Source organism: Stigmatopora nigra, chromosome 8 (genome assembly GCF_051989575.1).
Source record: "Stigmatopora nigra isolate UIUO_SnigA chromosome 8, RoL_Snig_1.1, whole genome shotgun sequence".
NCBI classification, from domain to species: Eukaryota; Metazoa; Chordata; class Actinopteri; order Syngnathiformes; family Syngnathidae; genus Stigmatopora; species Stigmatopora nigra.
The window spans coordinates 997,787-1,021,350 of NC_135515.1; the positions used below are offsets into that span (position 1 = coordinate 997,787).

Below are 23,564 nucleotides of genomic sequence, written 5' to 3' on the forward strand. Positions count from 1 at the left end.
CCTCCGGTGGTGGTCTTTCAAAGTAAAACCAACTCACCTCCACTCAACGAAAAACTATCTATCCAATAGTTATTATCCTACGGCATTTACTACCTGATCAGGTTGCAGAAGTATGTGTTAATTAAATGATTTGGGTTTTTTAAATATATATATTTCAAATGGTATATACGTGTGTGTATATACAGCAGTTAATAACAACATGGCAAGAAAATTGCATTTTTTTTCAAATTGATTTTATCTTTTATTTTGAAACCAAACTTCCCAATTTGCTTTTCCAGCGAGTTTGCCACAAGTACAACGCGTGCACGCGCACACACGCACGAAACCACTGTCTCTTGCACTACACGTGAATATACTAGAAAGTTAAAAACAACTTTGTGTCTGAAGAACGTAAACGTTTAATAAAATGTTTTTTGACAATCTGACAAGTTTCTTGTACTTTGGAAATCATATAAAAGTTTGATAACTAGTGCCCCCTGGTGGTGTTTTGTATACTTTCTGCAATTTGCTTGCTGTGCTACTGCCACTGCCTGCCAATTTTAGAAGTGATATAAATAAACTGGATTTTATTGATACTGATAATGCTAGTGATTATTCTAGCTATCTATTCATGTCTGCAGATGTATAATAGGGCTGAGCAGCAATTAAAAAATGCAATTAATATGTATTGGGGATTGCATAGTTATACAGAAAAAAACTTTATCAAAAGTAGTATATAGTAACACTTTGAAAGAAGCTTAACATTTGCTTTGGCTGCTAAAGTGTGATTAAAATAATACAGTAAATTAATTAGTGAGGCAAATCCATTGGTGACCCTAAATATATTCTTTTCAGGTAATTACCCAATTCCCTGAGCGTCTAAAGACCGAAAGAGAGAGAGAAAGAAATAACAAGTAGGTCACGTTCCAATTGTCACCGTCCATTAGCATCACTCTAGTTGGTACAATGGTGGAAAGGCTATTGACAGAGCTCAAAATGTGTTAAGGTCATAAAAAGGTAACCATGGCAATTGACCACTTAACAAAATGTACCTGTGCCCACCCCTGCTATAGTATATATATGAACCGCATAGAAATACATGTTCCCACCCACACAAAAAAAGATGAGGCGAGACAGGAAATGTGGTTGTTGTTTGACACCCTAAAAGGCAATGAGTTGACCCACCAGTAGCCCGACAGGATGTCTCTCATTCTCTCTCTGCCACAAATCGACGATTAAATGACATACCGATCAGTCACAATAAAACAAAAGCTCATTTATCGAAATAATCTCCAAATTTCATGGTGGCTTGAACAATCCAAACTGCGTCTTTCTTTCAACATGTATTGAACGAGATGGAATTTCCTGCTTCAGTTGTACATGGTCATGTGGAGCCACTGAAATGCAATGGCGACTTCATTTCAATTGGTCAAAGCCAAAGTCAAATGCCAAAAGGGGTGACGTACCTGTCTGTAGTTGAGTGAGATGCGTCCCTGTCCCCCAATGTTGTAGGCATGAAATTTGTCTAAAATACAAGATTTATTTAAGAGCTGCAGCCTAATACTTTTGTCTGCGTATGTTTTTTTTTTTAGATTGTCCTTACAGATCATGCTTTCCAGCTTCATGACAAGGTAGAGAAAGCCAGGGTAGCTGATAGTCATGTCCGGCTCCATGTATCTCAGGCCCACCAGCTGCATCAAGTCAGTAATCCCTCGAATATCGCGGCTTCACTACATCGCTATCTTTTTTTTGTAAATTCAAAAAAATGAAAATCGACGTGGAAACTTGCAAACTGAAGCCATTCCCCTGAAAAATACCTTTAAAGTGTGTGTGTGTAGTCTAAATATATATTAATAATATATTAAAATTAGGGAATTTATGATGCAGAGAACTAGTAAAGAACTGGGGGCGCCTGAACAGGGACTTGAACCCTGGACCCTCAGGTTAAAAGTCTGATGCTCTACCAACTGAGCTTTCCAGGCTCTGAAATTATGTCAGAGTCAGCAAAATTCACTCAATACTAGACATTCTTAAGGTCCTATGTGTGAGAGCATAGGAGGGTATGCAAAATTCCAGTGAATTTGTGCCCCAATTGCAATTTATATCAAATTAAAGAATTCCATGAGTGAAGTTTCAGATGAAATTGGGATAATTTCTGTTGCGGAAAATGGTCGCCTGAACAGGGACTTGAACCCTGGACCCTCAGATTAAAAGTCTGATGCTCTACCGACTGAGCTATCCAGGCTCTGACAACACACTACAAATATGGTCATAGACACTTTTCCAATGATCATTGATAATGGAAGTAAAACATCATTGTCAAATTAGTTAAGAAAGACAAATTATACTGGAAATGATAATTTATTTTTATTGTGTGTGAGCATCCAGAGTTTTTGTGTGTGTGTGAGCAGGTCACTGGGAGGTGGCCATGATACTTGACACGCCTGTCAAAAAAAGAAAACAGGTCAATTAATCAGGAGACTTTTTGGTCAACAAAATGGCTGCAATCGCCCTGTTTTGTACTGACTCTCAAAGTCGATCTTCTCCACAATATTTTTGGGCTTGACGCTCTCCTCCTGGTTGAAGACAAAGACTTGGCCGTCTTCCGTCTCCGTCCAATTGTACTTGTTCATCCATACTTTCACCAGCGTGTCTGCCATGCAAATTGTAAACAAAAGGATAATGTAGTACTTCCAGTGTGTGACTTTAAAAAAGAAAGAAACTATTTATTTATTTTGGGATTTGTGTATAAGCAACAGAGGAATAAATGAGAAGAAGAAGAAAAATTTGGCTTACCCATAGGGTCTCCCAGCATTTCAGCCAACAGGCGGCGCTCTACAGTCTGGTAAGTGATGCCCACCACATGGCAAATGACTAGAATGAATATACAGGCAAACGTTAGCTCAAAAATGCCCATTTGATGCATCTTCTATTTCTTATAAATATCCTAAATTCACCCAAGCAGAAACTCACATTTGCGGACAGAATCTTCAAAACCGGTAATTCCGTCAATTAACTTGAGATTCTCATCAAAACCGGTAGTTGCGTCAATTAACTTGCGATTCTCTTCGACTAACTTGCGATTCTCTTCAATTAACTTGCGATTCTCTTCCAGACTTTTGCGATTCTCTTCCAGACTTTTGCGATTCTCTTCCAGATTCTTGCGATTGTCTTCAAGACTCTTGCCATTCTCTTCAAGACTCTTGCGATCCGTTCCAAGACTCTCCTGTTGGAAGAACAAAAGATGTTTGGTCAGGTCATGCTACAGAATAAAATGGATATTTATTTGTGTGTGTATTACCCAGAAGCTCTGGAATTGGCATGTCTCCAGAAGGTTCCCCAGGTAGAGGATCTGCTTGATGGGCTGTTTCTCTTGCTGCAATACAGTAGTCAAGGAAAGACACCCCCAACCCAACATTTGTAGGAAATCCAACCAGGTGACAACTTTAACAAACAACCCTATTTGAATATTTGGCACCAAACTAAAAATCAGGTAGAGGTCTCTACCATCAGCACCGAGAGGATACGTGTGCCTGGTCAATCATGCACTTGCAGAGCGTAAAGTCAGTGTGAGGCAAGTTGGTGAGTGCCTTGAGCAGGATCTGGGATGTCACGTTGGTTTGGAAGTAAGCCGGATTGAACTGGTACCTGGCAGGAAAGTCAACAGCGTGTCACGACGTGGCGGCGGCGACAACAAACAAGTGACGGCACGAAAATATGGGACTCACAGCTTGAGCACGGCCAGGTTGGCCTCCAGGTCGTAGGCATTTTCTATGGCTTGTGTTTCCACATAGCGCTCCAATGTCGACAAGTTTTCGGGGTTGTACCTGATGTTTGGTGGAAAAGTGCAATGGATTAGATATCTTGACTAGACATGTCACGTCATGCCTTCAAGAGAGAAATCCAAACCAAAACAGAAATCAAGATTTTGAGTCTCACCATTTAAAATGTATCATGGTACATATAGACACAAACCCATTGTAATATTTGACTTGTTAAATGTACATTACATTTCTGATTTATATGCTACATTAATGTAATTCAACATAAACTATTCCAACGATAATAAATTCAACAACATCATCTTGAGGTACGAGAAAAAATAACAACCGTAGTCTGCGTTCTTTCCGAGCTTTTTTCAATTACAAAATGTAGCTCGCTTTCCCGTTAGCATGCAGCTAGCTAAACTCAGCGCAACACAAGCAAACTTTCGTACCGGTCAATTCCACGCAGGAGTTTGCCTACGTTCGCCTTCATTTGCTCAAAAGAAGACGACATTGTTGTCTTTGAAATTTGTAAAGCGCAAGGAGGGAAATAAGAGATTAAATCCCTACACGTGGATCAAAAAAGGGCTATCGGTGGAAAAACAAGAAAGTCGGAAAGGAAAGGGCGACGGACCGGAAAAGAATAGTCAACAAATCGGAAAAGGGAACCATGGTGGTCGGAACAAAATGTTGCTCGAACCATGGCGGTCGGAACAAAACAAAAAGATACTCACACGGCCCTGGGGGAATGTATGTATACGTATAATTGTGTATATCATACCTGTCAACTGGTACGTTCTCGCCGTAATTGGTACAACTGAAAGCCCATTTTTATATTGGTACGCTGTACACATGAAAATGGTACGCTAAACGGTGATTTTGAGAAAAAAAAATAAATTAAGGCACTTTCTAGCCATTTTTCACCATCCGCCATTGTTTCTTCCCGGAAACGCATGTCTGCCAAGTGATATATGTACCGGCGCCTCTGATTGGCTAAAAAAAAAAGATCATGATAAACATTTCGTTTTGTAACACTTTCACCATGTGATTTCCGTTTCCTGTTCCCTTGTTTATGTTTACTTTCATTTGATCAGCTGTTTCTGGCATTTTCTACTTGTTGTTCGTGATTTTTTACAAAAAAGTAAAGTGGTAAGATTTTCCATGTATTTATACATATATGTAAGGGCGAAAACAAAATTTGGTAAGATCACAAATGGTTCGAGGTTGACAGGTATGGTATATGTATATGCATAAGTACATTTCAGCAACACGCTTATTTATTTATATATTTATTTATGTATTTATTTATTAATTAACTTATTTATTACCTGTCTATATACGTATAAAATGTATTTTCCTGTATCTACATTCTCACCTTCTTGGTACTATGACAATAAAATTCCCCGAATACGAGATGAATAAAGTTATCCAATCCAAACATGCAAACTCCACACAGGTGGACCAATCTGGATTTGAACCCAGGACCCCAGAGCTGTGAGGCGCTCGCCACTTATCCACCTGTCTGCCCTCATATAAAAAAAGCAGTCAAATAAATTAAATTCCATTGAATACTTTATCGTCATTATACCAATATAATGAGATTTAAAGCTTCACCATGAAGAGCATGAATAACAAATTAATAATAATAATAATAAATATGTCCATTTGGATCATGATACTACAAAATAAGAATAGGGAAGTACAAGGACAGTTCTAACTTGTGTTACACACCAACAGGCAGGAAAACCTCATACGCCTTCACGCATGGAAGAAATATTTGCATGGATTGTGCAAAATATCAGATTGTGAAGATGATGGGTGATGCTGGGGTGGGACGCCAAGCGTGTGAGCGTCAGCCACAGGAAGGTACGTGCGCATCAACACGTAGTATCAACGTCTTTGTGTCAGCCGCTTCGAGACGACACTTGAAGGCTCTTAACAGTTCTTGCATTGAGTCTGTAAGTGTATTTCTGTTGTCTATGTGTGTTTATGTTTGTGTTTATGTCATTTGTCATCCAATAGATCCATGGATCTTCCACATGGAGAGGATTTCTCCACCAAAGACCCCCAGGACGACTACGAAATCCTTCAGAGACTCGGATGTGGAACCTATGGAGATGTTTATAAGGTCAGTGCATTTGCGTTTTTCAGTTTTAGTTATTTATTGTAAAGTTGAGATGAGTCATAAATGCAAGGTAGGAATAGTTTGACGGAAAAATAAGAATGATTAGATAGAATGAGTCAGTCTTTTTGATAAATGTTAAGTATTGAGATGTGTTGGCGGTTCAGTTTCTCATTGAAGACGACGATCAAGGCTGTTTATAAGCGGACATTTTTGCTTTTGTGTGGCTTTGCAGGAGGAAGTGGTTTTAGTGACAACTGAAAGTATTCCACTGCACCTGAGCTCAAGCATGATATAAAACATAACAACTTTTATTCTAACTAAAATCATACAACTATAGCATCTATTACAATTGAGTTTGTTTGTACATATTTATAGAAAGCACCCCTGCAAACTCAAACAAAAGTCTAATGACCTGGAAAATTTCACAATGTATTCATTTTATGTTCTTTAATAAAATATCAAAATAGGAAAAGGTCACAGCAGATTTTTTTTCTTCACCATAAACACAATTTCTTGTCCAGGCACGTAGCAAGCAGAACGGCGACCTGGCAGCCATTAAGCTCATTAAAACGGAACCCGGTGAGACTGTTGTTCTTTTGGCATTGTTATTGAAGTATACAGTATTTTCACGACTATAAGGCGCACCGCATTATAAGGCGCACCCTCAATGAATGACATTTTTTCCATATATAAGGTGCACTGTATTATAAGGCGCACTGCCTATTTTGGAGAAAATGTAAGACTTTTAAGTGCGCCTTATAGTCGTGAAAATACGGTATTTGATTTGGTGACAAACATCCATCTGTTCATCCCCAGGGGACGATTTTTCCACCATGCAGCGCGAAATTCTCATTATGAGGAGCTGCCAACACATCAACATTGTGGCTTATTATGGCAGCTACATCGGGTAAGACTGGGGGGGGGGGGCGTTACACCTGCTGGCTTACGCTAATAACCATCATCTTAATTGATTTACGCACACAGGGCCAACAAATTGTGGATCTGTATGGAATTATGCGGGGGAGGCTCTTTGCAGGATGTCTACAGTGGTAAATGACCAAAAAATGGATTTCAAAAAAACAACACTTAGCGTTAGCATTTGATGACAATCATTTTGTACCATTTGCATTTCACAGCGACCGGTCCTCTGTCAGAAGATCAGATTGCGTATGTCTGTAGGGAGACGCTACAGGTTATTATGGGTTATTATTATTGTTTTTAGGAAATAATATCAATGCTAACATGTGTGTTTTTGCATGTGTGCCACCAGGGTTTGGACTATCTTCATGGCCAGAAGAAAATGCATCGGGATATTAAGGTGGACATCATCATTTTACGCGGGCTGGACCATTTCAGATATCATATTTAATATTATTTTTTTATAATTGGATTAAAATAATTGCATTAAAAGCCCTGAATAGTCCGTTTTTAATAGATCTAGATTACAATGTTTATTTTAGCTTTTTTAAATATATTTTTAAATTTTACAAAATGATTTTTTAACTAAAAACTCAAAAAATGGATTAAAAAATTACAATAATTGGTTTAAAAGGGGGAAATCAGGAAATTTAATATACATCTATACTCTTCATTTTAATTTAATCATAAAACAGAAAGTCGGCACTCATCATTTATTTTTCCGGGCCGCAAAAAATGATGCGGCGGGCCACATTTGGCCCCCGGGCCGCCACTTAGACACATGTGCCATCGTCTTGTGTTCATATCATACTTGACAAATGTGTTTTTTTTATCCGTGTGTAGGGCGCCAACATCCTTCTTAACGAGCACGGCGAGGTGAAGTTGGGTAAGTGAAAGGTGGCGCCGTAAACAACAATTCTTCCAAAAGGACTTCAAAAAATGTCTTCTGTCTCGTAGCCGATTTCGGAATCTCCGCCCAAATCACCGCCACGCTGTCTCGTCGCATGTCTTTCATCGGGACACCCTATTGGTCAGTTGAATATCTGGATTTAAGAAAAATAATTATAAGGAAAATCCAAGTTGGAAAATGGTTATGCACTCCGATCCTCAGGATGGCGCCAGAGGTGGTGGCGGTGGATGTCAAAGGTGGCTACAACGAGTTGTGCGATATTTGGTCGGTGGGCATCACGGCCATTGAGATGGCAGAACTCCAGCCACCCATGTTTGAACTCCACCCACTACGGTAATATTACAATATGCAAAAAAAACCATAATTTAAATCATAATAATAATAACTGTAATGTTTTCTGTTTTCAAGTTTCCTGTCTCTCTTGTCCAAGAGCAGCTACCAGGCTCCCAAACTTAAGGACAAAACAAAATGGTAGCCTTCAAATTCTACATCACATTCTGGTTGGTGGGCTGGACCATTTTAGATAGAATATTAAGTTTTGTTTTTTTTAATAAATGGATTAAAAGAACTGTAATAAAATCCCTGAATATTCAGGTTTTTATAGATCTAAAAAAATGTTTGTTTTAGCTTATTTTTAATATATTTTTAGATTTTATAAAATTATTTTTTAACTAAAAACAGAAAAAAATGAGTAAAAAAAATACAATTATTGATTTAAAAGAGAAAAATCAAGAAAATGTAATATTCATCTATACTCTTCATTTTAATTTAATCATAAAACAGAAAGTCGCCACTCATGATTGACTTTCTCGGGCCGCACAAAATGATGCGGCGGGCCAGATTTGGCCCCCGGGCCGCCACTTTGACACCAGTACTGTCGATATAAGACTTTGCTGCCAAGAAATATTGATTTTTGAAGATATATTTAAGACCTTTTTTGCCTCTACGGATCAGAACATTTTCCATTTTTTTGGTCCAATTTCTTGTGTATTTTGCATAGGTCATCCATTTTCTACACTTTTGTGAAGGCTGTGCTGGTGAAGAACCCAAAGAAGAGACCAAGCGCCTCCAAGATTCTCTCAGTCCGTCACCCTTTTTAACATAAGATAATATTTCTCTAAGTCTGAGAACTGCACATTTTGATCTTGTACTAAAACACCATTCAATATCTTGAAAACTTTAACCTAATGGAAACCTTAACAATATGTGATGTGTACTCCAGCACATGTTCTTGAGCCAAGAAGGTCTGTCCCGGGAGGTCATTCTGGACTTGCTAGACAAATGTCAGCACCCTCAGGATCTTAAATTCTTTCCTCCGGGGACTGATGAGGATGAAATGGAGGTAAGGCTATTGAAAAAGTGAAAAAATATGCAATGATTTGACTTAGAAACTGCTTCCATTGACCATTATTTGCGTATCTTATACCTGATTACCTTAACATGTTTTTATGTTAAAAGATGAATGTGCCTGGATTGTTGAAGAAGATTCTGTCCCTCAACATCCAAAACTGGGCTGACGGGAAACATTCCAAAACAAAATGTAAGACAACACACACTTTAAAACTTAAATCACCCCAACCAAAATGTGTTATATCTAAAATTAGATGGTTCTAATGGACTTTATTAAGTACACTTTAACATAAATTTGACATTATGTGTGGTGAGATTGCAGCACAATAACAAATCCAACAATGTTTCTATAAACAAGTAGATTCGCCTGAACAGGGACTTGAACCCTGGACCCTCAGATTAAAAGTCTGATGCTCTACCGACTGAGCTATCCAGGCTCTGAAATTAAATGAGAGTCAGCAAAATTCACTCAATACCAGACATTCCTAAGGTCCTATGTGTGAGAGCATAGGAGGGTATGCAAGATTCCAGTGAATTTGTGCCCCAATTGCAATTTATATCAAATCAAATAATTCCATGAGGGAAGTTTCAGATGAAATCGGGATAATTTCTGTTACGGAAAATAGTCGCCTGTACAGGGACTTGAACCCTGGACACTCAGATTAAAAGTCTGATGCTCTACTGACTGAGCTATCCAGGCTCTGATCACACTGTAAAAAATGACCAAAAAATCTGATTCATACACACTACATACAGCTTTGCATCATATGTTCACTATGCCACCTGCTATTTTCTTTCCCCCAAAATAGCCATGCATTTAACAGTAACTATTGTGCAATTCACCTTTCAGTGGAGCAACTCTACTGGCCAAGTCCTGGACTGAAAGAATCCCCATACACAACAGTGAGTTTCAAACCACCCCCATACATACCCACTACATAATAGTCACAATCCATCCTTCCAAGCCACTTCTCCATGAATTCTCATTCATTTGAATGTTTTTCTCTGCAGTTGATGCATTCAGGAAGCTCCCAGCACACCAGCACATTTCCATCTGGGTATATCCACATCCCAATTCAGTCCATAATTCAATATGTATTTAAAATGATACGAATTTTGCAGGGAAAACGACTCCCATTCTTCTTCCGACGACTACGATGACGTAGACACGTAAGTGCCTCACCCACCTGTCCATCCATTTTTAATCACGCTTTCACTTGTTTACCCACAGCGTCATCATGGCAACCAAGCGAATGCCCCCTCCGCTTCCCCCTAGGGTAAACAAATGTTAATTTAAAGAACCTTTATCTACAAATATGGACTAAATCTAATATCCTATGTAGAGCAAAGTACGTTCCAGCTCAGAAGAAGTGGTTTGGGTGGACGATAACGGTGTAGTCAAACCCTGGTCGCTATGCGTCCCCTCGCCCCTCGTCAGGACGTCCAGCGGGACGCAAGTCAGGCCGTCTTCGCTCACCAGATTAATGAGAAACTCGGGTTAGTTGCTTTTTAATCCAGAATATCCAGAAATTTCAGTTCTGGACTTGATTAATTGACTTTATTTCTATACACTATGTATTAATGGACTTTATATTTGTATCTATGTATGATGCAGACCCCGTGTCCTTCCAGTTTGATGAGAAAATGGTGGCACTGGGACCTCCCGAGCTGCCCCCAAAAAACAGACGAAGACATCAAGCGCCCTCGTCAAAGGTACGGCGGGTTTTGGAAAAAATTGTTGGTTGGCCTCCTTCGTTCATGAAAGGAAAAAAAAACATTTTTTTAAAGACGTTAACAACTATACTATATGAATGAACTTTATGTCCTCCAACGCCTCATTTGCAGATCTACCTGAAAAGGATCTTCCATGGCTGTCCACTCAAAATCAAGAGCTCCACTACCTGGCAACACCCCGACACGAAAGGTAAACTATAAAATTGTCATCTCTCTTTTATAATATGCCTTAGCCATCTCTACATTTCTGATATACCCACTTTGTAGACCAGCACTTGATTCTTGGAGCCGATGAGGGCATCTACACGCTTAACCTTAACCGTTCAGAAGCCACCCTGGAGCTGGTACACTTCCATTTTTTTTTTAAATTTTTCGTACATTACATTACATTTATTTTCATTTTGCACTGCGGCAGTAATCCCTCAAATATTGCAGATATTGTCGACCACACATGTTGCTACCATACTACTGTATTTCCGGATTATAAGTCGCACTAGCCCAAAAAATGCATAATTAAGACATATATAAGTCGCATTTTGTGGGGAAATGTATTTTTTGATCATATTCAACACCCAAAAACATACATATCATCTTGAAAGGCAATTTAAAATAAAAGTAAAATAGGCTGAATAAGTGTATGGTATACTAACCTTGTTTTTTTTTTCCCATGCAGCTGTATCCCGGCAAGTGCACTTGGGTCTACAGCTACCATAACGTCCTCATGTCCGTCTCAGGTACATCTCACCGTCCCCCCTGGTGGACTTTGGAGGAACACCACGGGGAACAGATTACGAACCCGTCGTTTGCTTTCAGGTAAATCCTCGCAACTTCACTCCCATTGGCTGAAGGAGCTTTACGAGCGGGCTCGCAGGGACCAGTGGATAGCGGCGTTGCCCTCGCATCGCCTGTTGCCACGGTAACGGCGGACAAAACTCCATTTCTTTCCAACTTTTGCTAATAAAATTTAATTTGGGCCTTTAGGAACTTTGCCGTGACGTGTAAAATTGGTGACACCAAAGGATGTCGGACCTGCTCAGTCGGTACTCACAAATTGCGTTGCCTTGCTGATATTCCATCCAATAATATGACACTCCTATTTGCAGCTGAAAACTTCCTATGTTGCGCACTGGAGTCCAGCGTCGTACTACTGCAGTGGTACGAACCCATGAACAAGTTCATGCTCATCAAGGTCAGCAAAATTGGATTGGATAACTTTTTTTATATATATTGTTGTCATTGTTTTTGTTGTTTTTAATATAGCATTTCGACTTTCCCCTCACCAACCCCCTTCGGGTCTTTGAGATGGTCTTAGACAGCCATCAGGAGTACCCACTGGTGTGCATTGGTGTCAACCGTGGTTGTAGTCCTAATCAGCCGGTGGCTATGGACTACATCAATTTAAATGCAAACACTTCCTGGTTTCTTGAGAATGATGCGGCGGGTGAGTCTCTTTCTCACGCAAACACATTCCTTTGACTTGTATCTAATTTTTATTTGTCTCAGATCAACGCTATCCCGATGCCATGCAAGTCAAGCAGTTGGATAGAAACTCACTCATGGTGCTCTTAGAAAGTAAATGCATGAGTCGATTATCTTCCCATTTCAGTAATATTATATTTAACCATTTGTCAATCACTTTTTACATACAGAGTCTGTAAATATTGTAAGCCTAGAAGGGGAACTAAAAAGTAGTCATCCTCATGAGACCACTTTTTCACACGACGTGGAGTCTGTGGGTGAGTTTATGTTGAGGCAAACCGGATTCAAACTGTTTTACATCTGGATTAAGTCTGTTTTTTCCTAGTGTATTTGGAGGATACATTTTTAGCAGTATGGCGGCACGGTTGGTTGAGGACCAAAAGAGGCATCGATGAAGCAATGGAGGAGATAACTAACCCCAAAAAGATCTTTCGGCTGTTGCATTCTGAAAGGTTTTTTGCAATTTGGTTTGAAAATGACAAGAGAAAATTCCAACTGCCATTCCATCATATGTCTGTGCAGGATGGTCGTCATGGAGACACACCACACCAAGGACCCTTCGGGGGTGTCCGACCTGTACTTGTTGGAAGTTGCTGAGAACTTTGTCATGCTGTCTTGATGCTCTTGAGCAAACTACTATGGAAATGCATTGCATTGTGGGAATCATTGGTGAAATCTGCCACTGCTGACTTAGTAACAATTGAAGCACTGCTATGTATTAAAGTAACTTAACGTCTGGATGATATAGCTTCTCTTGGAATATTTTACTCTTTTACAAATATATAATTTCCAGGAATATTCATTTATTGCTAGCTATATATTTTATTTGGTCACCATAATAACGTCCTTTCTCCGAATTTAACCATAGATAACGTACAAAATTGCGCAACAAAATTGCCTGGAATTTACCCATTATAAATAATAAAAAATATAATTTAAAATGTTGAACTGAATACACGTTTTATTTAATATTTGTATGAATAATAATACTCGTCGATAAAATAACATTGCTGTTAAAATCAAAACAAACAATATTGTAGTCCGACTCATGTTGATGACGTCATGATTTGTATTTACTTGAGGATTGACAAGATACGGGGTGGTACAGAAGAGAACCCGAATTTACAAGAAAATAGACACTTTGCCAGTCAGACAGGTACTACAACAGACTTCACTCAATTCGGATGCATAGCGTGCCTATTTATAACATGCATTTCTGTTAGGACTGTTGTAAATCGATGCCGAACCAGCTATTGACATCTTAGCTTGTTGCTTTCCAGGCTAGCTAACTTGCTAAAGTAGTAATTAGCTTTCTGCCAGCTGGTCGTGTTCCTAACCACAAATTTACTCCACTTGCTCAATGTCATCAATAAAATCAGGTAATCCTCGAGCAAACTTCACAATTGCATATATTTTCGATAAGGCCACGATATGACGTACAATGACCTACCTAGGCTGATAGCTGTGTTCAAATTCGTGTTTTATAGTACTAAAACCAACTGGTATACTTTTACTAGAAAATTGTAATATATACATTGTGTTTGCATTGATATTCTGGCTTAGTAACATTTAAAAAGATCTTGAAATTATATACTACGACCATCAAACAATGTTTAACCTAAATTTGACTTAACCATGAAACAAATATTGTATGTTTTAATGATGATTGTTATTTAAATCCTGTTGTATTTTAGCCTATGATCTTGGAGGGAGTGAGTGTTGAGCCTCAGTGAGATGACTGACCAGGGCAACAACAATAACCACAACATCTCCTGCAATCCCTTCGCTGCTCTCTTCGGCTCGCTGGCTGATGCCAAGCAATTTGCCTCATCTCAAAAGTCTACATCTCGTCCCACAGGACTGCCACGTGAGTAATGAAGGGATGAACAATGTCTCCAAGCTCATAAATTCATGTAGAGGAAACACAACCACTCATGTATGGCTTTTTTTGCACTGTACATCATGAATATAATATAATATTATTATAATATTGCATGGTGTTGCAATGTTTCTTTGTTACAAGTTCCACAAGATAGAGTTGGATGTTTTTTTACTAGGTTTTGTATGTCCTAAAAAAGTGAAATGCTTGATTAGACCACCAGGTGGCAGTGTAATGAGACAAGAGTTTCACAAGATAATCTGAAGTAAAATTGAGCACATTTCTAAGGCATTTGTCTGTTTTTAAGGAAGGTTCTTTCTTAAATAATTCACTATGCACGTCCATGTCATCCTACAGAAGATGACTCCGGAGAGAGCCAATCAGAGTCTGAGAACTCGGTGTCGGACAGCGTCGACGAAAACGACGACTCGGTGGCGGAGATCAGCAGATCTTTCCGATCTCGGCAAGAACTGTGCGAGCAGCTCAATGTTAATCACATGATCCAACGTATATTTCTCATCACCTTGGACAACAGTAAGGACATCAAATTGTCTTTTTTCACTCTTTGAATGGCAGAGATGTAACAAAACATGGCATATCACACACAAAAAATGTCAACGTATACATAGTAGCAATTAAAAAAAAAATCCTCAGAAAAAATTTGCAATGTAGTGAAACCGCAATAATTGAGGGATTACTGTAATAGGATTATTACTGTATATGTAATGATCTCTATGTAGTCTGGCATTGGATGGTGATTGGTCCCTACCATGATCTTAATTTTCACAAATCAGGTAGAAATTGGATAGCTGGCTACTATTGATTGAAGTGCTAGCTACTTTTATGTCTTTTTTTTTGTCTACATTGCGTCTTCTAAACAAGAATTTCAGTCAAGGTGAAGTCATATTAACAGTTTGTGGGAACTGAATCATGACTCATCACCCATGTTTTACAGGAAGTTTGATTTCGGGTCTCTGCATGAACACTGTTTCAGTATGAGTCATTATTCTCAGGAAAGACAAGCAAGCAAGCCCCAAGTCGTTTTTTTTACTGTCTTTACTTGCATGCAGCATTCACATCCATTTCCTTGCAACACAAAGTTGCAAGAGTTTGATTTATTTCATAAAGGACAGCACATAACAATGAACATATTCATTTTCATGTTATGAACATTTATATGTAAATATGTAAGACTGTAGCCAAGGACTAATTTCCATTGTACAGGTTGAGTGGGAATGATAACATAACACAGCCACCCACCCTCAAATAGCACAGTTTTAAACAGCATTGTGACTACAATTTTGTTCCACTATCAGCCAGGCTTTAAGATGATTGGCCAAGAAGTTCAGAGACGGGAATTCACATATGCTAATTGCTATTGAGTTCCAGGTAAAGTTGGGGAACTACACAGTCACCTCTAGAGCCAGCCCTTGTTGATATATTGGAATTTTTTCCTTGTATGACAAATTGTACCTAAACATGCTGTTTCGAGTGAAGAAAAACATGCAACAATATTTTATCCTTGGCCTTTAGGTGATCCTAGTCTGAGAGGAGGGAATGGAATCCCACCTCGCTGCATTTTCCTGGAAGAAATGGCGGCTGACCTGGATGGCCAGGATTGGCTAGACATGGACAATATAGAGCAGGTTGCAAGGCTACACTACATTCTCTTTGATTTGGAATATTTTCCTTGGTGGCCATCAAGTTTAATTTTTCACACATTATTCTTTGATGCAGGCCATTTTTAATCGTCTGCTGCTGTTGGAACCAGGAAACCATCTTTTCACCATGACGTCATGTGGTGGCGCTAATCTGTCGGCAGACCGCGACGCGGGAGAGAAATGCGCCATTCCGTATTTATTTGCTTGCTATCAAAGAGCAAAAGAAGAGGTATTGAACACAAAAAAAATGGAACCTGTGTGGACTATGTATTCCTGATTGTATTTTGCTCAGGTGACCAAGGTGCCGGAGAAGTTGTTACCTTTCTCCGTTCGTTGTAAAAACCTGAGCATCTCAAACACACGCACAGTTTTGCTCACCCCTGAGATTTACGTTAACCAGAGTGTCTACGAGCAACTTCTGGACTTGCTGCTGGACGCTTATAGTAGAGCACGTAGGTTCCAAACTCTATCCCATCGGAGTTCTTGTGTCCTCAATTTCGTTGGCATTTCAGAACCGGAGGAGGTGGTGGAGTTTCTGGAGGAGGTGATTTCAGGCTTGCTCTCTGAACAAGAAGTGCGGACATTCGCCGAGGTGATGTTTCCCGTCTTTGACATCTTCCAAGGTAGAATCAAAGACATGGATCTTTGTCAACCCGTCTTCTACTTCTACCTGGACGTGCTTCTCTACTTCAGCCACAATAAAGACATTGCTAAGGTCAGGAAGCTAATTTTTTCAAGTCTATTAGGATCGGACAGATGTTTCTGACCACCATAAAAAAATTCAACTCTCTACGTTGCACGGTTTGGACAAACGTAGCGAGAGAATTTTAACATACACCCATAAATTCGATTGTTTTAGGATAACCATGTTAAAACTCTAATGTATCATCTACTAAATATAATGCATATATTTAAAAATGTAGTAACTACTTTAAATACTGTATTACTACAATATAAATACTATAATCCCCCCAAAAAATACAGCTAAATGTGAGTTTTAGTGACTTTTTGTGGCCCTTTGGTCCATTTTCTGTGATATTTGAGGGTTTACTGTAAAAGCAATCAATTGAATTCAATTCTATTCCAGATTTTGCTGGAGCACATTCAGCCCAAAGATCCGTCAAACGGCTTGCTGTACCAGAAAAGCCTTTTGGGAACGGTTTTAAACGTGTCTTGCTTGTTAAAAACACCGGGAGTGGTGGAAGGACACGGCTACTTCCTGAATCCCTCCAGATCCAGCCCTCAGGAGACTAAGGTTCAGGAGGCCAGCATCCATCAGGTGAATACCAAAGTTATCAAAGCAATCATTAGCCTGCCTCAGTGGCATGACATGACTCCTCCCCCTTTTTTTTGTTTCTACAGTTTATGGGCCAATTTCACGACAAGTTGCATCAAATGTTTAAATCCTTACTCCAGCGGTCGAGCGAAACTCGCCATCTGCTGCTATCGTGGTTGGGCAACTGCCTGCACGCCAACGCAGGCCGGGCCAAGATTTGGGCCAATCAGATGCCGGAGATCTTTTTTCAGATGTATGCCTCGGATGCGTTCTTCTTGAATTTAGGCGCGGCTCTTCTGAGGCTTTGCCAGCCCTTCTGCCGGCCGCGTTCCCCCAAATTGCTAACGTTTAACCCCACGTATTGCGCAGTCAGAGATTTACCGGAAGAGGAGAGACGTATGCGCAATGTGCATGCCAGAGGTAAATATATGGAGGTCAAATCACATACCGGTCGGTTTACCACCACCCTTTCCTTGGTTATTAACCATTAAGAATACAGATCAGCTCAGGCTCGGGTATTTTTATTTGTGCTACGGCAATTATTGTGACCACGGATGGTAATAAAATTCCATTTTCTTCTGTTAGCGTAGCCAACGTTCTGTCCAAATTCCATACAGAGGGTGTTCTGGTTCGATATTTTCTTTACGCTCTCTTTTCATGACGGAATAATCAGCCGTGTCCCTCGCCAGGCCTTGACAAGGAAACCTGCCTGACTCCCATGCCTTCCCCACCACCCATACAAGAGTCCATGGTGGACTCTTACAGCTTACTGACGGAAAACCTGGTCCTCACACATCTCACCCTGCATCTGGGCTTTCACAGGTTTGCTTAAATCCAGTCATTTCCCAAAACGATTGAGGTTTTTATAATAAACGCTGAGCCGTCTTGTTTCTGCAGACTCTACGAACAGCTGGTCAAGATGAACCAGTCCCTCCACCGGCTCCAGGCGACGTACGAGGAGGCCCATCGGACCCGAAACCCCGTGATGGAGCAACTGTTGGAGCAGTTTGAGCGCCTGATGATTGTCTTCTTGTCAACCAAAGCTGCCGCCACGCAGCCGGCCATGCTGCAATGCTGCCTTAACCTTCAAGCGTCCACTGCCGCTTTACTGGTTCAGCTGGCCCTGGGAAACCGGGGTCCCGAACACGTACCTCTGGCTTTCCCACTGCCCTCCTTGCTGAACACCACGCTTTGCTTTGTACCAGGTATGACAGATCAAATCGCCGGGTTAGTATATTGTTTTATGGCTTAATAAGGCAAATTGAAATCATTAATTGGCCCAGGTTGACGGCTATGCTAACAATATCTTGCGTTTTTTTTCTTCTTCTTCTTCTTCTTCCAAGTTGTTTATTTGTGTTAAGTTTTGAGTTTTAAGTTTTAGCTACTGTGTTTTCACTATACGACACACTTAAGTCTTATTTTTTTCTCCAAAATAGACAGGGCGCCTTATAATCCAGTGCGCCTTATATATGGAAAAAAATAAAATGTGTCATTCGTTGAGGGTGCGCCTTATATATGGAAAAAAAATAAAATGTGTCATTCATTGATCATTTGATCTTTAGGATTACATTTACTTGATTGCTTTTTTGTCTATTTTTCCCCCCCAGAGTTTTTTGCTGAGAATTTGGGAGATTTTGTCACTTTTCTGCGCCCGTTTGCCGATGAGCTTTTGGAGTCTTCTGCCGAAAGTCTGGAGCAGATTCTCAACTTCATTACAGTATTTATGGGGAATGAAGAAAGGTGCTATAAAAAAAACTTTTAAACAAGACACCTAGGCTTGAATATTTGTCCAAATTGAAAATCAAAGTTGATTTTCTTCCCCCCTTTTTACGACAGAATGAAGAATCCTCATTTAAGAGCCGAGTTGGCCGAAGTGTTGGAGGCGGTGATGCCCCACGGAATGTCGCCTCTGGCAAGCGGCACTCCTCAGCCAATCGTCTTCCAGCGACAGCGGGTTTTTTGCTCGTATAAATATGCACCTCAGCTGGCCGAAGCTCTCATCACTGTGTTTGTAGACATTGAATTTACAGGTACATTTTAATGGATTAAATTAGCAGGCTAATTTCATTTTGGGTTGGCATTGCAACAGCAGAAATATTGGAAATTTGTACCTTGGTTATTTGTTATAGATATTTAAATACCTGCCAATGGTCCCCTTATTAATGATTGCAATTTTCCTAATTAAGCAATTAAAAAAATACATTCACTTAAATTGGCGCACTAAAATGTTTCAAAAAATTCCCCAAACTAAATTTAAGATTCTGTAGATGTCGCCGCATGATGCTGATAATTTGACTGTCTGGGTACATTGCTTGCTGACACGCTATGTTATTATAGCCGACATGGGTCAAACGAGATGGCTTTTACAATCAAATTTCCGTACAAAAGTTGTTATGTGTCGTTTGAAATTATCCAAAAATAGATAGGATATGGGAAAATGTATAAGTTGACTGGTCTGTATTTTAAAGAGAATCATTGTCCTTGTTTGTCAGGTGATCCTCATCAATTTGAACAAAAGTTCAATTACAGAAGACCCATGTATCCCATTCTCAAGATTATGTGGGGCGAACATAACTACAGAGAGAGTATTAAGGTAACAGGATTATACATTGATTGTTTTTTTTTTTTTATCATTCCGAGGCAGTTTTTGGCTTTTCAAATACAACCAGGCATTATTTTGTCTTCTCAGCATTTGGCAGACTTTGCCTCGAAGAACCTGGAGGCCATGAATCCTCCTCTGTTCCTCCGGTTCCTTAACTTGCTGATGAACGATGCCATTTTCCTTTTAGACGAGGCCATTCAGGTGAGGAGGCCACAAGTCAAAAATCACATAAAACTCCATTACAAGTTGTATTTTTGAGCCATCCTGCCATAGAATTGAGTTACTATTTATTGTTTTCAATCTGAAAGTACCTGAGCAAAATCAAAATCCTACAACTGGAACGCGATCGAGGCGAATGGGACCAGCTAGCTCACGATGCCCGACGCGAGAAGGAATCCAACCTGCAGATGTTTGGACAACTCGGCCGTTTCCACAACATCATGTCCAACGAGACTATCGGCACGCTGGCCTTGCTCACCTCGGGTTAGACCCATCCGGGTGGCCATTTTGGATCTCCCGATAATAACCTTTGTTTGTTTTCTTCTTCCAGGAATCAAGAGGATCTTTGTCCATCCTTTCCTAGCCGAGCGAATCATCTCCATGCTTAACTACTTCCTACAACACTTGGTGGGACCTAAGATGGGCGCTCTCAAAGTCAAGGACTTTAGCGAGTTTGACTTCAAGCCTCAGCAGTTGGTTTACGACATCTGTACCATCTACCTCAACTTGGGGTACGTAGACAGCTCTTGAGTCCACTTTGTGTCCTTCACAAATACTTAAAAAAAGGACATTTGAACAGAGACGAGGAGAATTTCTGCGCCACCGTCCCAAAGGATGGACGATCGTACTCGCCAACGCTCTTTTGCCAAACCATCAGGGTACTGAAGAAAATCAACAAGCCTGGGGACGTTATTGTGGCTTTTGGACTTCTTGCTGATAAAATAAAGGTGAGTTTTGACTTCAAATTAGTTTTATAAAGGGGGAATTCTTTGTTCAATTGCCTTTTCGTTATGCTTACGGTTTTAGTCCCATGCGGATCGACAACAAGAAGAGGAGGAAACGTATTTAGATGCTCCCGAAGAGTTTTTAGACCCCATCATGTCCACTCTCATGCTGGATCCTGTTCTTCTTCCTTCTTCCAATGTAACGGTGGACCGCACTACCATAGCCAGGCATCTCCTCAGGTCAGTTGCACTTTTTTTTATCGAAAATATGTGTGTATGTTAAGATTCTCTCGCTACGTTTGTCCAAACCGTCCATTGTGGACAGTTGAAATTCTATATGGTGACCAAAAACATCTGTCTGGTCCTAATAGACAAGTGATAGAATTTTTTAACCTTTTCAAATTTTTTTAATAGCACAAAAATTGTATTTAAGTTTGCCGAATCCTCCCTTGACCAATAATAAGCAAATTAGTCAAAATAGTGCTCTCAATTGTGGATTCAGTCAATATAAAAATTATGTGACCGCTATACAAGTAAAATAAATGGTTGTAGCGCTTGATTAAAAAGAGTTTATCTTCATTCCAGCGACCAGACCGACCCATTCAATCGCAGTCCCCTCACCATGGACCAGATCAGGCCAAACGAGGAACTGCGACAACAGATCTCGCAGTGGCTAGATAAGCATAAGCAGGAACGGCTGCAACTGGGAGCAAGCAAGTGACCTGACTTGAACCCCCAATGGTGCCTAACGATGACTTCATCCTGGTTTGCTTCCATTTTTTTTTTTGCCTCTAGAGTCCTCCTACGCCTTTTGTGATGTGCTTGTAGACACAGATTCGCAAATAATGCCACCTTTTAAATCCTAATACTACTACTAGCCTTCACAGAAAAGACTGCTCCATCCGACACACAGCTGGTTGGACGACGCTCAAAAGGTAAATATGGGAGAAATGGGATTTTATGGGGGAGAGAAAAATCTGGGTTTGAATCCTTCCTTCTGATTGCAAGTCATTTTTTTGCATGTTTAGCATACTTAAATGTTTCAAATCATCTTAAGCCAAATTTCATATCTTAGGCCTATCAAATGATCTAGCCTTATGTCAAAATTTGTCTTATCATCCATCAAACAATATATATTGAGCATATTAGCCATCTGCGTATAAGCCGTACCCTTAAAATTGCCTTAAAATGGTTGGATTTTACAATTTCTCGCGTATAAGCCGCCCCTGATTCACAATTTTCGGTATTTGGTAGCTGCGGATTTTGCGCCTTTTATAGTCCAAAAATGACAGTTGTTGCAGAATTGTTAGTGACATTTGGCTGCATCAGGTTGTGTGCAGAAAGCAAATAAATAATGAATACTGCAGCCGTTGTAGTGCCATGAAGTATTTGCACGCTTCATAATTTAAGTTTTTTTTGTTGCATATTCATCACACAAGTTTTAGCTTATCAAACTAATTTTAATATCACGCAGAGAGAAAAAAAACAGTTCTAAAACAGTAATCTTAAAGTTAACAAATACAGTAAATGTATTCAGATTTTTTTTGACAAAAAATGCACGAAAAAGAAACATTTAAGTATGATAAATATCTCCAAAACAAAAACAATCCAAAACACTTAAACAAAAAGAGACAAAGGCTGAGAAAAGGTGAAAAACGTACATATTATAATCCATTTTTTATTAAAAAGTGAGCTAATACTTCACACAGTTTACCAGCTAAACACATTTTTTTATGGCAACACATTTTTCCTGTGACACTTGGATCAGAAAATGAGTATTTATAACCTGTGCTAATACACAACAGCACTTTTGGTTCAAGTAGCATGCTCAGTGTAGATATAATTACAAATAAAACAACTATAAAGGATTTTTTTTCTTCCCATGTATGAGGATTTTTTGACAGAAAACTCCCCCTTCTGATTTTTTGGTGAAAATTTCAACGACAGTTCCGTAAGCACACTTCAGCATTTACAGTTTTGGTCAAAAAATATCATAAAATGAAGAAAATGGTCAGGAATTATTGCTTTAAAAAGCACAATTCCTTAATTTCTAATGTGAAAATGCTTTTTTTGCCAAGTCTGTTCTTGCTGATGCTTAAAAAAAACAATTTACCTTTAAAAATAACAATAAATTAAGCATACAAATATATGCATTCTAGACTAAAAGGTGCTGAAAACTCATTTGGTTATTAGTGGTTATGTCTATTTACTAACATAGATTATTTATCATTCATGTTTTTTATTGATTCCAATGGCTTTTCATTTAATAGGATCAGTGTTTATTTCAGCCATGGTTAAAAAAAATACAATCAAGTATAAAATGAGGTTGTTTAATGTCTATTTTTTTGCCAGCAAGTGTTAATTGTGATCAATTTTTCTTAAACTTGTTAATTGCCCTTTAAATCTTTAGCAGTTTATTTGTCACTGGTTTGTGTTTTAAAAAGGAGTTTTGATCAATGAGAGCAACTCATTTTCACTTTTTTGAGACAGTAGGAAGATTTTAATGAGTGAAATAAATGACATAAATGGTTGTATAATCCAGGACTAAAAGGTGAAAGATGTATATGATGGTTTAGTAAGCCTGTGCTTTATGTTAAATTTACTAGGTTGGGAGAAAAAATGGTATATTTTGTTTATTGTACAATTTTACTTTGAGTGTACAGTATGATTTAAAGAAATAATAAAATCGATTTGTGTTTAATTGCTCTGGAAATTGGTTGGATTCATTTTTTCCTTCTAAATTTTGTCCTAATACTCGTAGTCGGCTTGGATAGGCTCTATCACCCCCACGACCCTTGTAAGCAGTCGAGAAAATGAATGAATGAATGGTCACTTCCTTTAAAAGTCCTTTCAAAATATAGGAGAAAATAATGAGGCACTCATCTGAAACGAGTAGTATTTCATACTTTAGGCACAAAAACTTAGTGCTAATTTTGCCCATTT

The 23,564-nt window shown here is 39.3% G+C and overlaps 3 protein-coding genes and 2 non-coding genes across 7 annotated transcripts; 2 read left to right on the top strand and 3 right to left on the bottom strand.

Moving 5' to 3' along the window:
- Window positions 1-2,151: 2,151 nt before the first annotated feature.
- trnak-uuu (transfer RNA lysine (anticodon UUU)) lies at window positions 2,152-2,224 on the bottom strand. Its single transcript has one exon. It is a non-coding gene; the product is annotated as a tRNA-Lys (tRNA).
- Window positions 2,225-2,321: 97 nt separating this feature from the next.
- On the bottom strand, window positions 2,322-4,384 carry eif3k (eukaryotic translation initiation factor 3, subunit K). Its single transcript, XM_077722601.1, has 8 exons — window positions 4,196-4,384; window positions 3,708-3,806; window positions 3,507-3,627; window positions 3,281-3,355; window positions 2,953-3,205; window positions 2,776-2,853; window positions 2,507-2,632; window positions 2,322-2,423 (listed from the first exon to the last, which is right to left on the bottom strand). Exons 1-8 carry the CDS (start codon window positions 4,255-4,257, stop codon window positions 2,392-2,394), a joined length of 846 nt encoding a protein of 281 aa, XP_077578727.1. The 5' UTR covers window positions 4,258-4,384; the 3' UTR covers window positions 2,322-2,391.
- Window positions 4,385-4,397: 13 nt separating this feature from the next.
- On the top strand, window positions 4,398-13,002 carry map4k1 (mitogen-activated protein kinase kinase kinase kinase 1). Its single transcript, XM_077722604.1, has 32 exons — window positions 4,398-4,493; window positions 5,481-5,609; window positions 5,766-5,871; window positions 6,390-6,447; window positions 6,685-6,775; window positions 6,853-6,917; window positions 7,005-7,060; window positions 7,139-7,186; window positions 7,630-7,672; window positions 7,744-7,816; window positions 7,898-8,029; window positions 8,105-8,167; window positions 8,697-8,778; window positions 8,919-9,038; window positions 9,155-9,236; window positions 9,897-9,949; window positions 10,058-10,104; window positions 10,169-10,216; window positions 10,278-10,323; window positions 10,390-10,543; window positions 10,662-10,759; window positions 10,892-10,970; window positions 11,048-11,124; window positions 11,454-11,514; window positions 11,594-11,696; window positions 11,762-11,820; window positions 11,884-11,969; window positions 12,041-12,221; window positions 12,284-12,352; window positions 12,430-12,516; window positions 12,585-12,711; window positions 12,782-13,002. The coding sequence occupies exons 3-32, from the start codon at window positions 5,770-5,772 to the stop codon at window positions 12,876-12,878; spliced, it is 2,487 nt and encodes an 828-aa protein (XP_077578730.1). The 5' UTR covers window positions 4,398-4,493; window positions 5,481-5,609; window positions 5,766-5,769; the 3' UTR covers window positions 12,879-13,002.
- Window positions 9,411-9,483, bottom strand: trnak-uuu (transfer RNA lysine (anticodon UUU)). The gene has a single exon. It is a non-coding gene; the product is annotated as a tRNA-Lys (tRNA).
- A 323-nt stretch (window positions 13,003-13,325) lies between the features above and the next one.
- On the top strand, window positions 13,326-23,334 carry ube4a (ubiquitination factor E4A (UFD2 homolog, yeast)). 3 transcript variants are annotated; one of them, XM_077722108.1, is made up of 20 exons: window positions 13,326-13,415; window positions 13,954-14,126; window positions 14,496-14,672; window positions 15,672-15,784; window positions 15,876-16,028; window positions 16,092-16,251; window positions 16,312-16,514; window positions 16,887-17,078; window positions 17,162-17,495; window positions 17,765-17,897; window positions 17,973-18,280; window positions 18,683-18,815; window positions 18,912-19,105; window positions 19,568-19,668; window positions 19,765-19,878; window positions 19,986-20,160; window positions 20,228-20,408; window positions 20,477-20,624; window positions 20,704-20,861; window positions 21,207-23,334. In XM_077722108.1, exons 2-20 carry the CDS (start codon window positions 13,994-13,996, stop codon window positions 21,340-21,342), a joined length of 3,246 nt encoding a protein of 1,081 aa, XP_077578234.1. In that variant the 5' UTR covers window positions 13,326-13,415; window positions 13,954-13,993; the 3' UTR covers window positions 21,343-23,334. The 3 variants fall into 3 exon arrangements, with proteins under 3 accessions (XP_077578234.1, XP_077578232.1, XP_077578233.1); XM_077722107.1 differs by adding an exon at window positions 13,540-13,638 and having other exon boundaries at window positions 13,345-13,415; window positions 16,092-16,514; XM_077722106.1 differs by having other exon boundaries at window positions 16,092-16,514.
- The last annotated feature ends 230 nt before the right edge of the window (window positions 23,335-23,564 follow it).